Source organism: Colobus angolensis, unplaced genomic scaffold (assembly GCF_000951035.1).
Source record: "Colobus angolensis palliatus isolate OR3802 unplaced genomic scaffold, Cang.pa_1.0 Scaffold97, whole genome shotgun sequence".
Taxonomy (NCBI): Eukaryota; Metazoa; Chordata; class Mammalia; order Primates; family Cercopithecidae; genus Colobus; species Colobus angolensis.
In genome coordinates this window covers 401,403-416,612 of record NW_012123709.1, presented here as the reverse complement: position 1 = coordinate 416,612, position 15,210 = coordinate 401,403, and the positions used below count along the sequence as shown (strand labels likewise).

General features: G+C 43.8%; 1 protein-coding gene across 1 annotated transcript in view; it reads right to left on the bottom strand.

Moving 5' to 3' along the window:
• Positions 1 to 6,072: 6,072 nt before the first annotated feature.
• Positions 6,073 to 15,210, bottom strand: part of LOC105504963 (chromosome unknown open reading frame, human C15orf57) — a 15,840-nt gene continuing 6,702 nt past the window's right edge. The window contains exons 3-4 of the mRNA XM_011932617.1: positions 10,113 to 10,269; positions 6,073 to 7,045 (exon numbers count right to left, since the gene is read on the bottom strand). Of these exons, the coding sequence (XP_011788007.1) occupies positions 6,889 to 7,045; positions 10,113 to 10,269 (314 nt within the window). The 3' untranslated portion in view covers positions 6,073 to 6,888. The remainder of the gene's footprint in view (positions 7,046 to 10,112; positions 10,270 to 15,210) is intronic.

Here is a 15,210-nt window from a genome sequence, read left to right as displayed (position 1 = left end):
CATGTTGACCAGGCTGGTCTCAAACTCCTGACCTCAGGTAATCCACCTGTCTCAGCCTCCCAAAGTGCTAGGATTACAGGTGTGAGCCATAGTGCCCAACCTGTGTTTTGCAGTTTTTTAACTGAATGCCCGTGGTATAGAACCGCAGAGACTGAGCTAAATAGTATCTGTGTCTGGGAGTGAGGCTGCCTCATCTGTCAGCCCCACTGACAGAAGGTTGAGTCTGGGGGGTTGGTCTGGGGAGTTGAGTCAGTCTTGTTAGGAATTGGACAGGGTTTGGGTTTGGTTGTGCTCTCATTACCTTCAGTGCACCCCAGGTTTCAAATTCCTCTAGTGGTGGGCTGCTTAGAGTGGGGACTGGGGTGTCAGGGCTTCCTCAGTGCTGCTGTCCCACACTCAGCTTTTCAGCCGGTAAGAGACATCTGTTGCTTGTGATCTGGTGCCAGGCTCAGGCAGGGCAGGGCAGGGTTGATTCTGCTACCCTGACCCAGCTTCAGTCTTAAATAGGTCCTAGGTACCTGAGCTTCAGCAGTGGGACTTTCGCAGTGTTTCTGTCCCTCTTCCCTATGGCAGCCAAACTCTGCCTTATATGTGGTTCATCTAGGATTAGCCAAAGTTCTTGCCCTCCCCACAACAGAGTGGACCTTCACTTGACTCCTCAGCCCAGGACAGTTCCTGCTTCTGCTCCTGGGTAGGGGTTTCTGCTTCTAGTCCCAGGAGCAATGGGTCTTTGCCTGTTCAAGAAGGGCAAGAAGGTTTTGACACCTCACCAAAAGCAGATAAGTTTTGCTTTTATTCCTCCCACTGAAGCAAAAGTTTGTTACCCCTCCCCCCGAGGCTTAAGGCTTTTGCTTAAAGGGGAGGACTGTGGAAGTTGAGGCTTTTTGCCTTCCACCGGCGGCTGCCTTGATCAACCTCTGCGCGCATGAATCACCGAGGAAGAACAGTCCCTCCATTTCCTGCCCTGCTCCCACTTTTCCCCATGAACCCCAGGGGAGTCCTATAGAAAAAAGGTTGCCTTTGCATGCACTCCCGTGTCTAGAACCCTATTCAGCTATTCTAAACTGACAAGTTAAACCACATGTGGACTTTACAAATTTGTTAACATTTTTATTGGTTTTTTTCTTACCCACCTGTAAGACAGCCACATCTTTGCCAAAGTTGAAACAGTTGATGTGTCACTCTCTCTCCAATTTCCTCTCACTCCTATTCATTTCCATGGACTCAGCTCCCCTAACACTATCTCTCTTTTATTTGGTTGCCTTGTGACCTTGGCTTTCTGACGGGCTCAAGAAAAGTTGTGATTTTGTACCTGCTTTTTCACATTGTTAGGACGGAAGGGGCATTTTCTTGCAGTATTCTACATCCTAAATGGAAAAAGTTCTCAAGTGCTATCATCTCTTTCTTAGACAACTGCAACCACCTCACAGCTGGTCTCTTGCTTCAAATGTTGCCCCTCTCCCTACCGTAGCCAGCATAAGTATTAAATTCTGCAACCATCGCAGACTAGACGGGACTGCAAAATAAAATACTTTAAAATTAGCTACTGAAGGCCGGGCGCGGTGGCTCAAGCCTGTAATCCCAGCACTTTGGGAGGCCGAGACGGGCGGATCACGAGGTCAGGAGATCGAGACCATCCTGGCTAACACGGTGAAACCCCGTCTCTACTAAAAATAGAAAAACTAGCCGGGCGAGGTGGCGGGCGCCTGTAGTCCCAGCTACTCGGGAGGCTGAGGCAGGAGAATGGCGTAAACCCGGGAGGCGGAGCTTGCAGTGAGCTGAGATCCGGCCACTGCACTCCAGCCCGGGCGACAGAGCGAGACTCCGTCTCAAAAAAAAAAAAAAAAAATTAGCTACTGAAAACCTGAAACTTAGCTTATGTGCATTGGTTATCTATTGCTGAGTAACAAATCCACCCAAAACTTAGTGCTTTAAAACATGACATTTATTTTGCTCATGAATCTGCAGGGCTTTGCAGTGACAGTTTGTCTCTAAACCACCTGGTGTCACTTGGGACAGCTTAAAAGCTGGGGGATGTAATCATTTGAATTACTTACTTATATGTCTGATGCCTGGGGTGGGAAGACTCAAACAGCTGGGACTCCCTGGGCTTCTCTGTCTCTCTGTGGCCGACTTCTTACATGTCGGCTGAGAACTACCAAGGAGCATGCTGAGAGAGAGACAGAGACCCCAGGCGGAGTGCTTTTATGACCTTGCCTCAGAAGTCCCGTTATTTGTGCTGTACTCTATTAGCAAGGCAGTTACATAGGCCTGCCCAGGTTCAAAGGGAGGGAATATTGACCGAAGATCTCAGTGGAGGAGTGTCCACCTCACACTGGAACATGAATGAGTGGGATGGGATACACTGATCTGGCCATCTTTGGAAAATACAGTCTGCCATACATGATTCTACTTGTTCTGTAATAGTGAAAAAATAACAATAAAAATTGAAGTAGAAAATAAAAACAAAGAAAAACCATTTCGCATAGACATGTATCGCTGCCAAGTGTGAATAACTTGTCCACCCGCAATCACTTTAATGATGGCATACCCATGGCAGCCATAACCTTCTAGATGTAAATCTTATTTTGTCACTGCCCCTCTTAAAATGAGCCCTTCCTGTTCTCCCACAATAAACTCCAAACTCCTTAACGTGGTTTATAAAACCCTTCACACCTGGCCTTGTTTAGTAATTTCCACCCTTACCTCTTGTCTGTCCCTCCTTTGTTCTTTGTGCTCCAGCTACACTGAACTACCTTCCATCTTCCAAGTTCCCTTTTGCCTTCAGGCCTTTGTACATGCTGATTTCATCTTCTGGGACTGTTCTTGGTCCCCATGCTCTTACTCTTCTATTTCCTCTCACTCCTATCATTTCTAGGGACTCAGCTGCCCTAACACGGCCTCTCTCCTACCCCACTCCAACTGGTCTAGGGCTCTCGTATCTCCTTGCATGTGCTCTCAAAGCACCTTGTGCTTACACCTTCCACAGAATTAATGAGGCAGACTCTATTCCCCCCTCCATCATTCTGTGTGGGAAGATGCCGTTCTGCTTTATTTAATACCATGCACAGTGCCTGGAACATGGCAGGGGCTCAACAAATATTGGTTAGATGAATGAATCTCTGCCTTAAATAACCTATTTCTGGGTTCAAGGAAACAGCCCTCACACCCACCTAACATCCCAACGGCAGTATCCTATCTTGAGTCTTATAACTAAAGTAGGGCCAAAGCTGGTTTGGATAATTTAGAATTTTCAAGAAAACCTTGCCTGCTTCATGTGGCTGGGGCTATTCTCAGCCTTGGAGGACTCCTTCCAAAACAGGGCCAGGGAGAGGCTCCAGGGCTTCCGTCTTCCAGCAATGGTTCTGGTGGGCAGGTCTGCCTGGAAGGGTGTACCTCGGCCACAGCTGGTGGGACGTTTGTTTACTTGCTTTGCCTACAGCCAGGGCCTATTTCTGCATCAGGTATTAGATGCATGCCTGTGTCACTCCAGTCAGGATCTCGCCAGGCACTGAGTGATGAGCACGTGTGTATGCTGGGAGAGAACGGCGGCAGTCCCTCAGGTTATCTGCCTGGCTGCAGCCCAGCCTTCTCTGGGTGTACCAAGTCATTATGGCTTGGCCCCTGTTGGTGATTACCCTCCCCTGGCTCTAAGGCTTAGCACTAAATATTGCTCCATTTGCTCTAACTTGCTGCCTATTTCACTAAGGAGGAAGAAGGAAGAAAGTTAGGGGTGATAAGTAAGACTCTCCACCAACTTATAAATCTTAACTGGGTTGAGGAAGCCCTAACTGTAGTTCCTTGGAGTTTTCAGGGTCAAAGGAAACAGATCAGCATTTTGGGCCAATACTATTTTTTCCTGTGGTTAGTCCCATTACTAAAAAGGAACTGGAACATGAAGAGGTCACTTGACTTATTTATGACCATTCAGTAAGCCACAAGACAGATAAAAGACAGCACTCAAAAGACTCTCAGTTTCCAATGTAGTGCCACTTCACTAGCCTAAGATAAATCTATATTAACAAGTCAGCTGTGGGAGCTAGTGTCAAATTTGGTTTTGGTAAATGGAACATGGCAGGGGCTCAACAAATATTGGTTAGATAAATGAATCTCTGCCTTAAATAACCTATTTCTGGGTTCAAGTAAACAGCCCTTGCACAGACCTAACATCCCAAAGGCAGTATCCTGTCTTGAGTCTTACAGCTGAAGTAGGGCCAAAGCTGGTTGGGCTTTTTTTTTAAGAGTCATTTTTTTAGAGCCATTGTTTACGCTGTCACCTCTAAATCAATTAAGAAACTATAGCTACAACTCACTGGGTTCCCTTCCGTGGAGTCATGCAGAGCTCCTCTCACACCGCACCCAGGTTTACACATGGGCTAGAAACCGTTCAACTTACAACTCCGTTTCAGTTCCTCTAAAGCGATTCTCCACGCTCTCATATTCCGATTTCTGTTTCTGAGGTAGAAAATGGGAAGTAGGGAAAAGGCAAAGCTAGAACCTTGCCTGAATGACAGAAACACTGTTTTCGGGGATAGAAATATTCTCTTACCGTCCCATGATCTGCACTTTGGGAGAGTGTTTTGGGACCTCATTGTTTTTTTTTCTTAAATTGTTGTTTCTGAGGAAGAATAATTTTTGTTTATCATCCAGGGAAAAGAAAAATTTTAGTTTCTCTTTCTTTAAAAAATCCATCCTGACAGCCATCACTCCTGGAGTGGAGTGAGGCCTGGCATCTGAACTCCAGGTGGAGAGGGGCAGCCTGCAAGCCTGGACCAGAGCTGGATGACCGTCAGTACTCTGGCTTCCTCAACGTGCCCAGGGGCCACAGAGAGCCACTCTCTGTGTCACGTGTATCCTGCCAATAGAATGCAGTAAGAATAAAGCTACTAAATTTACTAATAAAGGTGTTAACCCAGCCAGGACAACATGGCAAAATCCCACCTCTACAAAAAATACAAAAAGTTAGCCGGGCATGGTGGTGTGCACCTGTAGTCCCAGATACTCGGGAGCCTCAGGCAGGATCACCTGAGCCCAGGAGGTCAAGACTGTGGTGAACTGAGACCATGCCACTGCCCTCCAGCCCTGGTGACAGAGTGAGACCCTGTCTCAAAAAAAAAAAGAAAAGTTTAACCATTAGTCAATGGAAAGAGAGGAAAGGGGCAGGCATGGTGGCTTGTACCTGTAATCCCAGCACTTTGGGAGGCCAAGGTGGAAGGATAGCTTGAGCCCAGAGGTTCGAGACTAACCTAGGCAAAATAATGCGACCCTGTCTCTACAAAAAAAATTTTTTTTAATTAGCCAGGCATAGTGGCACATGCCTATAGTCCCAGCTACTCAGGGGAAGCTGAGGCAGAAGGATGGATTGAGCCTGGGAGGTTGAGGCTGTAGTGAGCCATGACTGTCACTATACTCCAGCTTGGGTAACAGACTGAGGAGACCTTGTCTCAGAAAAACAAAAAAAATAAGGAAAAAAGAGGAAAGTATATTTGAATATTACAATAAAAATATTCATATCACTAAGCAAGTATATGGAACAACCTAATTGGTTCCTATCTTTTTGGGCAAGGCAAATACTTGATTTAGAAATGAGCAAACAGTAGCTGGGTGTGGTGGCTTGCACCTGTAATTCCAACTACTCAGGAGGCTGAGGTGGGAGAATCACCTGAGCTCAGGAGTTTGAGGTTACAGTGAACTATATGATTGTACCACTGCACTGCAGCCTAGGCAACAAAGTGAGACCCTGCCTCAGAGAAAAAAAAAAAAAAAAAGCAAATGTTCTCAGAAGATTGATTGATTGATTCTATTTTTTCTTTTGGCTCCTCTCTGGATCTGAAGATTTTTACAGCCACCCTACTGATCATTAGGGATTTGTAAGCTACTACCCAGGAAGAAGGCCTATGGAGCAAAGGCCTCAGAACACCAAAGTCTGGACTGTCTGAGGGCATATGCTAATAACAGGAGTCTGGCAAAGGTGGCCAGCTCCCGTGGCTTGGCATGCATTAGTCTTTACCTCCTGCTGCCTGGAACATCCCTCCGGGAGGAATCGAGTCAACAGCACCACAGACACTGCTATTCCATTGAGAAAAGTTTTACATGGACAACATATACTGATCATGAACACGATAAACAGGGAGGGAACCTCGGGCTGAGCCAGGAAAGCTGCCGCAAGGAAGACGTTTGGAACTATCCAGGAGTGGTGTCAAACACTAACACCATATTTACAAGTCTAATTTGGAACCTAGCCCTTTTTTAAGTGCAGGAGGAAGTTGGAGGAGAAGCCATGCATGAAATAAAAAATATATATACACAGACATAAACACCCACATTTTCACACTTCTTTTCTCCGCAAGGAACAAATGAGAGAAAGAAGCCCAGCCTCTCTCTCTAGAGTCCGTACACTTACTACAGATTTGTTAGAGAAGCCCCAGATGGGGCTTGGATTCAAGGAGGAGACTTCACTCTTACTGGCCCCACTCACCCGTGACAATTCACCAAGGGAATACTTGGGACACAAGCATGAATGTCCAGAAGAGGCAAGAAAATATATGGCTCACTTAACTTACACATTACACATGAGGGGCCTCAGTTTCTCCAAGTACTTTCACATTCGATCTTTAGCAGACTTCTAATCTGCAGTGACAGAGCTCAGTCAAGCTGAGACACAGAGGAAAGCAGCATTTTGATCCAGCGTGCACTGGGTCAGTCACTTCACCCAAGACAGTCACACATGCCAGCCCCAAGTAAGTCCCTGGGGGCTTGCAGCTGTTTTCTTTGTGGAGTGAAATTTGCGTTTTTTCCCTCTGTGGATTTCTCCCTGCTGCTGCCACTGAGCTCCATGCTGCTCCCTCTGGACCCGAGACAGCTGCTCCACGTGTGTGAGTGTGTAATTTACTGTTCTGCTGCTGCTGGTTTGTCCCCGGCTGCTGGCTCGTCCTTGGCCACTGGCTTCTCAACCTGTGACTCTGGAGGAATCAGATACTGGACCTCCTCTGTGCTGACGGCTACTTTATCCGGCTGGAGCCACCTCTTGAAATGTTCCAAGGTGCTATGAAAGGGCAGAAGAAAGGGGTGGCTGTGTCAGACCTCACTGATTAATTACTTAATGATTATCTCAGTTACTCAAACACTACCTTCCCGCCCACCAGCAATTTCTTCCTACAATGGTTTTTCACTGCTAACCTGGGGAGTACAAGGATACTCCTATGGCAGCTGTGCATCCTGGCAGCTCTGCGCATAATTTACCCCATAGTGGGCACTTTGGCTACAGGCAGCAGTAGGCCCCCTTCAAATGCAGAGCCTCTGAAGGCTTGATGAGAACCGCTGAAGAGTGTATGCCTCAGTCCTAAAGACCTAAAGATAGGTCTTTTTTCACTCAAAACAGGAGAGGAAAGAAATTGTCAAGGGGAAGAAACACTCAAATAAATACCAAATTATTACTGAGGCAAAAATCTGAGTATCTTTTGCCTCTTATAGCTGAGGCAGTCTGGGACTCAATTATAGCACTTGCTTGCACTCAGTGATTTTGTTTGTTTGTTTGTTTTTTCTTTTTGTGGGTTTTTTTGTTTGCTTATTTCATCCTATAGCAAGTCCCTAAGATAAAAACATCTGAGCAGCAAATATTCCCCACAAGAGACTGACCACTATGCCAGAGGGCTCTCTTTTTGTCTGGATCTATAGGGAGAGTAGAGATGTAATTGTCAAGCTCAAGGTCCCCTACCGACCTTCCTTACAGGACCCTATACCCTAAAGCTATTAGACATTCACAGTAAAATATAAATGACTAGAAATAATGTAAACCTTATTCAATGCTCCTCAATAGCACAAAGTCTCAACCCAAGAAAGAATACCGTAACAGCAGATTTCAGGCCTCTCTCGGTGTATGGGGGAATTATGTTTTGGACAGCTGGATTTCTCAGCCCATTACTCCCTTGCCAAAAGCATACCACAAGGAGGATCACCTACCTGGCCCTCACATACGTGAAGACCTATACAACCCCATTATAAAATGGCTTCTGTTGAAAAGATAAACTTTGAAGAACTAGTGTTTCCTGGTGTTTTTTCTGGACAATGGTAGAAAGAAACAGTCCCACAGATGTAGGCTCTGGGGAAAAATCTAAATGTCAGAGGGCAGTGAGAGCAGCTGATTGACTCTAGTGCTCACAGCTCAGGGGAATCAGGTGTGACACAGCATTTAATCTTCATTTACCACACTTTTCATAGAATTGTTCAAATTATTTCCATAGAGAAGGGAAAATCCACATTGTTTTACATATTGATAAATACATAGGAACATGTTGATCTGATTTCAGAGAAAGAGGATTTCTACTTGAGAATGACACAGGAGAAAGTTTTGTCTTTTCTTCTCAGAGCTGGAGAGAAGGGAGGTATTCAGGGGGAGAGAGAATATAAGTAAATACAAAATTATCAGCAGGTCAGGAGTCTGCATCTTCAAATCTCCTATGTTTGGAGCAATTTAAGACTTAATTAGGTTGGACCTTTAGAGATAGAAAAGAGCAAAATGTATATGATTTCCTGAACCCTCAGAGGAGAGTTGGCCTGACCTTAGAGGCTACACTGATTTTGAAGCATCTAGAGGCATGCTCATTCAGCATTTGAGATAATGTAAGTGAAAGTATTTTGCAAATTTGCAAGTAAATGCACCTATGAAGTTTGATTCACATACGGTCCTGATTTCAGCAGCAGTACTTCTGACACGACGGGACTCTGAACACCAGTGTCCGTATGTTGCAAACCTATGGACAAACCCTAAGACCTTTTGTTAAAATTCAATTTTTTACTCCCCCCATTGATTTTTACTTTGAATAATTTCTTATCTAAAATTCTGTTAGGAAGGATAATATTAGTAACACTTCTACAGTGCTTACCATGTGCTAGGCATTGTTCTATACCCTTTACATATAGTAACTCGTTTAACCCTCATAACAACTTACAAGGTAAGAGCTGATTGCTCCCATTTCACAGATCAGGAAACTGAGGCACACACAGGTTACTTACCCAAGAACATACAACCAGTAAGTGGCAGAGCCGATTTCCTGAGTGTCGAGCCCCATTCCTCCTCACTGGGGCAGGGCAGCATGTCCTCTCTACCTCTCTATCTTTCTGCATCTAAACTACTTGCAGGTACTGTTCAAGTCCTGCCTCCCTCTATGGCAAAACACCAAAGCCAGGAGGGAGCTCAGCGGTCTCTCAATTCCCAAAGCATGTTCTGTCACTTCTACTAAACTGGCCCTTCTCTTATTACTGCCTGGTATTGTTACATATTTGTCATCTGCCCGCAAGTAGTCTTGAGGACAAAAACAAATGGGTCTAAAACTTCCTTATACCATTCCCTCCATGACGCCAAAGCACAGTGCTATCACACAGTGGATGTTTAATCAATTCATTCATTTAATCTACATAAATTCATTGAGTGGCTACAATCTGACAAAAATTCGGTAAGGCAGGCCAGGTGCAGTGGCTCACACTTGTAATCCCAGAACTTTGTGAGGCCGAGGCAAGCAGATCACCTGAGGTCAGAAGTTCAAGACCAGCCTGGCCAACATGGTGAAACCCCATCTCTACTAAAAATACAAAAATTAGCCGGGTATGGTGGCACACGCCTATAGTCCCAGCTACTCAGGAAGCTGAGGCACAAGAATTGCTGGAACCCAGTAGGCAGAGATTGCAGTGAGCAAGATCGTGCCACTGCACTCCAGCCTGGGCAACAGAGCAAGATTCCATCTCAAAAAAAAAAAAAAAAATTTGTGGGGCAGTGGAAATTCAGAGGTAAGAAGAGAGAGTTCCAGAAAATAATTTCTCTGAAGAGTAAATGGTTTTTCCTTTTGTTACAGTAACATGTTTTCCAAACCTCATGAGAAACAATTCAAAAACATAAGAGAGATTGATTAATTACTACTTTCTCAAGTCATTGCATATTTAAAAATGAACACAATGGTTTATCCTTAACTCTCTTCGTATGTGACCAACATGTAGCTGCAGTATTTGCCTTTTGGCAAAGAAGTCTGTTCTTAAAAATCTACTGCTGGGCTAAAAACAAATAGAAAACTACAAAAAGGATGATTTCAGCTGGAACTAGATGGGGAATCAATTACCTCTCATCAGAATCAAGTCCATCCACAAAGAACTCTGAAGCTAACTTCTCCTGGAGGAACCGATCCCAGCATTCCTTCTTGGCTTGGGCCAGAGTTCGAAGCATGTCCTTGGAAGTCACTTCCTGATTTAAACCTTTGATTCTTCTTAGCTTCTTCTCTAGAGAGAGAAGTAGAGCTTAATAAGGAAGATGAGTATGACATGAAATTTTAACTAAATCTAAAACTCAAAATACCAACTTAAAAAAATCTCTCACTGATGAGGACATCCACACTCCCTGCCAAAGAGGTCATTTTTTAAGGACAGATAAAAGGGAAATGAACATTCTTCTTTTTTCCTTCACAAAGTCCTCACCCTGCATTGTATCAAATAAATTTTTAACCCGAGAAAAGGGAAAAGCCATAGGTTCTCATAAATAAATCAATGGCATGTGTTCTTTGAAATCACATAAGCCCAGCAGGTATCTCTCTAAGGAATGCTTTTTTCCCCTGGTTTGACATGTGTATACTACTGTCTTTTTTCAACTCCTTGAAAATAATCTGTCAGGAGTAAGTGGTTTTTCTTTTTGTTACAGTAACATGAAGTGGTTTCCAAATCTCATGAGAAAGAATTAGAGAAGATGATGAATGATCCAACGGTTCATTAGGTATTAAAATTGACTTGAGAATTCAATAAGAGACCTTTAAAATCTATGTGTGATTAAATTCTTGATAAAAAGAATCTCCCAACATTTTTAAAGTTGCTCAATTTGTGGCCTGGATGTTGGAGTCTAACAAAAACAAATGTCTTCTAATCCCACGACAGTGCTCCATATGGCTTCTTGATGATAGAGGTTAAACTACTCTTGTTTGCATTTTAACTCTAATTGTCTAACAGATTCCCCCTTACAAGAAAGGACATCACCATTTACCGTCTGCCTTAATTTAGTTTTGCCTTCAACTATAAGTACATAGGTAAATGATGGCATGGTGGGGTGGTGAACATCAAGCTTAGAACCAATAGAAACTATGATTTGCAGTTCTGTTTTCATTTCTAAAAAAGTCACATCAGCTAACACCCACTGATCAAAACAAATACCTTTTGTTCCTGTTATTACCACCATGAACTCACCCATGTTAAAAAAACCTGCAGTTGATAAATGTTAAATATTTGCAGGGTTTGTTTTCTCCTTGAGGATATAAAAAGGGTTATCCATAGCATACATTTAAGTTTTTAATTACTGCTGTTATCAGTGGATTCTCTTTGATATAAGTTATTTAGCAATAAAAACAATCTTACATTGTCTGGCCTCAGTTGTCAAGGTGGAAGGTACTCTTTTGGGCCGGAAAAGGTCCTCCCCTCTCTAAGTATGCTGAGTCCCTGGTCAGGTGTGATTTCAACAGGGCAGGCAGAAACAGGCACTAACACGTCCCTGTCTGCCGCTGTCTCCCAGTCCATGCCATAGGCAACAGAAATGACTCTTATTTTCTTCACAGATGAAAACTACTTTTTTTTTTTTTTGAGACAGAGTCTCACTCTGTCACCCAGGCTGGAGTGCAGTGGCACGATCTCACTCAGCTCACTGCAAGCTCCGCCTCCTGGGTTCAAGCGATTCTCCTGCCTCAGCCTCCCAAGTAGCTGGGATTACAGGTGCAGACCATCACACCTGGCTAATTTTTGTATTTTTAGTAGAGACAGGGTTTTGTCATGTTGGCCAGGATGGTCTTGAACTCCTGACCTCATGTGATCTGCCCGCCTCGGCCTCCCAAAGTGCTCTCTCTCTCTCTCTTCCTCTGTCTCTTTTTCAACAAGGTCTTGCTCTGTCACCCAGGCTGGAGTGCAGTGGCATGATCACAGCTCACTGTAACCCTGAACAACTGCTAGGCTCAAGCAATCCTCTCACCTCAGCCCCCTGAGTAGCTGAGATTATAGGCATCTACCACTTCAGGCTAATTTTTAAAAATATTTTTGTAAAGACAGTCTCACTATATTGCCCAGGCTGGTCTCAAACTCTTGGCCTACATGTGATCCTCCCACTTCGGCCTCTCAGAGCACTGGGATCATAGGTGTGAGCCACCATGCCTAACTTTCATGAAAGTTTCTTGGAAGCCCTCGTCATAGAGCACCAACAAGCCAAGGGATCTGGTTCTTGAGCTTTATCCGATTGCTGCCTCTTCTCCTTATCATCATTAAACAGATGCTTTGGCTACCACATACAGAATTTTCATCCCTTAGGCCATGGCTGCAAGCATTGCTGTCCTATCTTTGGTGGCTTCCTGGCAAATTTCACATTACTCCCTATCTTTCTATCTCTCCACCTATGTTTTTCTCATATCTTTTTCCTCCAGTACCTCATTAACAAAATCCCTTTTGTTTTCGCAAGATATTTCTTAGCTATCATGCAAGCTTTCTTCTGACTCTTCTTTCTGTGTTTCCTCAGAAGCTCCTTCTACCTGAATTGCCTTTCCTTCCTCAAAAAATTACTCCCAGGTTTGCAACTGATCTTCGACAAAGCATACAACAACATAAATTGGGGAAAGGACACCCTATTTAACAAACGGTTCTGGGAAAACTGGCTAGCCACATATAGAAGAATAAAACTAGATCCCTATCTCTCACCTTATACAAAAATCAACTCAAGATGGATATGACATGAAATCTCCAAAATTCTAAACGAAAACCTAGGAAAAACTCTTCCAGACATTGGCCTAGGCAAAGATTTTTTTTTTTGAGATGGAGTCTCGCTCTGTCGCCCAGGCTGGAGTGCAGTGGTATTATCTCGGCTCACTGCAACCTCTGCCTCCCGAGTTCAAGCAATTTTCCTGTCTCAGCCTTCTGAGTAGCTGCGACTACAGGCATGCGCCACCACGCCCAGCTAATTTTTGTATTTTTAGTAGAGACAGGGTTTCACCATGTTGGCCAGGATGGTCTTGATCTCTTGACCTTGTGATCCACCTGCCTTGGTCTCCCAAAGTGCTGGGATTACAGGCATGAGCCACTGCGCCCAGCCTAGCCAAAGAATTTATGACTAAAATCCCAAAAGTAAATGCAACAAAAACAAAAATAAATAAATGTGATCTAATTAAACTAAAAAGCTTCTGTGCAGCAAAAGAAATAATCATCAGCGTAAACAGACAACCCATGGAATGGGAGAAAGTATTTGCAAACTATGTATCTAACAAAGGACTAAAATCTAGAATCTACAAGGGCCTCAAACAAATCAGAAAGAAAAAAACAAATAATCCCATCAAAAAGTGGGCAAATGACGTGAATAGACATTTCTCAATGGGATTTGAGAAGATATACAAATGGCTAACAAACATAATGAAAAAATGCTCAAAATCACTAATCATCAGGAAAATGCAAGTCAAAATGATGAGATACTACCTTACCCCAGCCAGAATGGCCACTATTAAAAAGTCAAAAAACAATAGATGTTGACATGGATGTGGTAAAAAGAGAATCCTTATACGCTGCTGATGGGAATGTAAATCAGTACAACCTCTATGGAAAACATATGGCGATTTCTCAAAGAACTAAGAGTAGATCTACCATTTGATCCAGCAATCCCACTACAAGGTGTTTACAAAAGGAAAAGAAGTCATATATCAAAAAGACACCTGCACACGTTTCACAATTCATAATTGCAAAGATATGGAAGCAACCTAAGTGCCCATCGAGCAATGAGTGGATAAAGAAAATATGAAATATATACACCATAGAAGACTACTCAGCCATAAGAAAGAATTAAAATAATGTCTTCTGCAGCAACTTAGACGGAGCTGGAGGCCATTATCCTCTAAGTGAAGTAACTCAGGAATGGAAAACAAAATGCCATACGTTCTCACTTATAAGTGGGAGCTAAGCTATGGGTACACAAAGGTATACAAAGTGGTATATTGGCCAGGCACGGTGGCTCACACCTGTAATCCCAGCACTTTGGGAGGCCGAGGCGGGTGGATCACGAGGTCAGGAGTTCGAGATCACCCTGACCAACATGGTGAAACTCTGTCTCTACTAAAAACACAAAAATTAGCCAAGCGTGGTGGGAGGCACCTGTAATCCCAGCTACTGGGGAGGCTGAGGCAGCAGAACTGCTTGAACCCATGAGACGGAGGTTGCAGTGAGCCGAGATCGTGCCACTGTACTCCAGCCTGGGTGACAGAATGAGACTCCATCTCAAAAACAAAAAACAAAAAACAAAAAACGACAAAGTGGTATACTGGACTTTGGAGATTCAGAAGTGGGGAGCTTTGGAGAGGGGTGAGGGATAAAAAACTACACATTGGATACAATGTCCACTACTTGGGTGATGGGTGCACTAAAATCTCAGACTTCGCCACTTTACAATTAATCCACATAGCCAAAAACCGCTTGTACAGCAAAAGCTATTGAAGTAAAAAAATTAGGGCCAAAGCGCGGTGGCTCACGCCTGTAATCCCAGCACTTTGGGAGGCCAAGGTGGGCCTTACTCCCAGGTTTGGTCTCGTGAAACATGGATGGATCTCATGGTTGTTCCACAATAAAAGGATATTACAATTCTAAAGACTGCCCATCACTGCCCTAGACTGATATTTCCTTTTCCCCTAGCATGGGACAATTTGAATCTCTTCCCTGTGTTTAGAATCTCTCTAGATACTTATACTATGGCCACAGGACAGGGTACTAAAAATGTGTTCAGGAAATATTTTTAAAATAAAATGGCTAACAAGAGGCAGAATGAATCTTATGTCAATATGCTCCCATTCTCAACAATCAATCAATTTATTACGTTTTTCAAACTCCAGTGTCAGAAATCCACATGTAGCCCTGGGGCCATCACATTTTCTTGCAGGATGGCATAAGGTTTAACACTTTTGTTATTTGAATATATGGGCAACCAACAGTAGGCAAGAGGGTTCTACAGAATGCCAAGAAATCAAACAGAATTTAGATGAACTGGTCAGAAGCAGGAAGTGACAAAAACCATTTTAAGAGCTGCTCGGCTAGTGGCAGTGGCTCATGCCTATAACCTCAGAGCTTTGGGAGGCCGAGGTCAGTGGATCACCTGAGGTCAGGCATTTGAGACCAGCCTAGCCAACATGGTGAAATGAAACCCCATCTCTACTAAAAATACAAAAA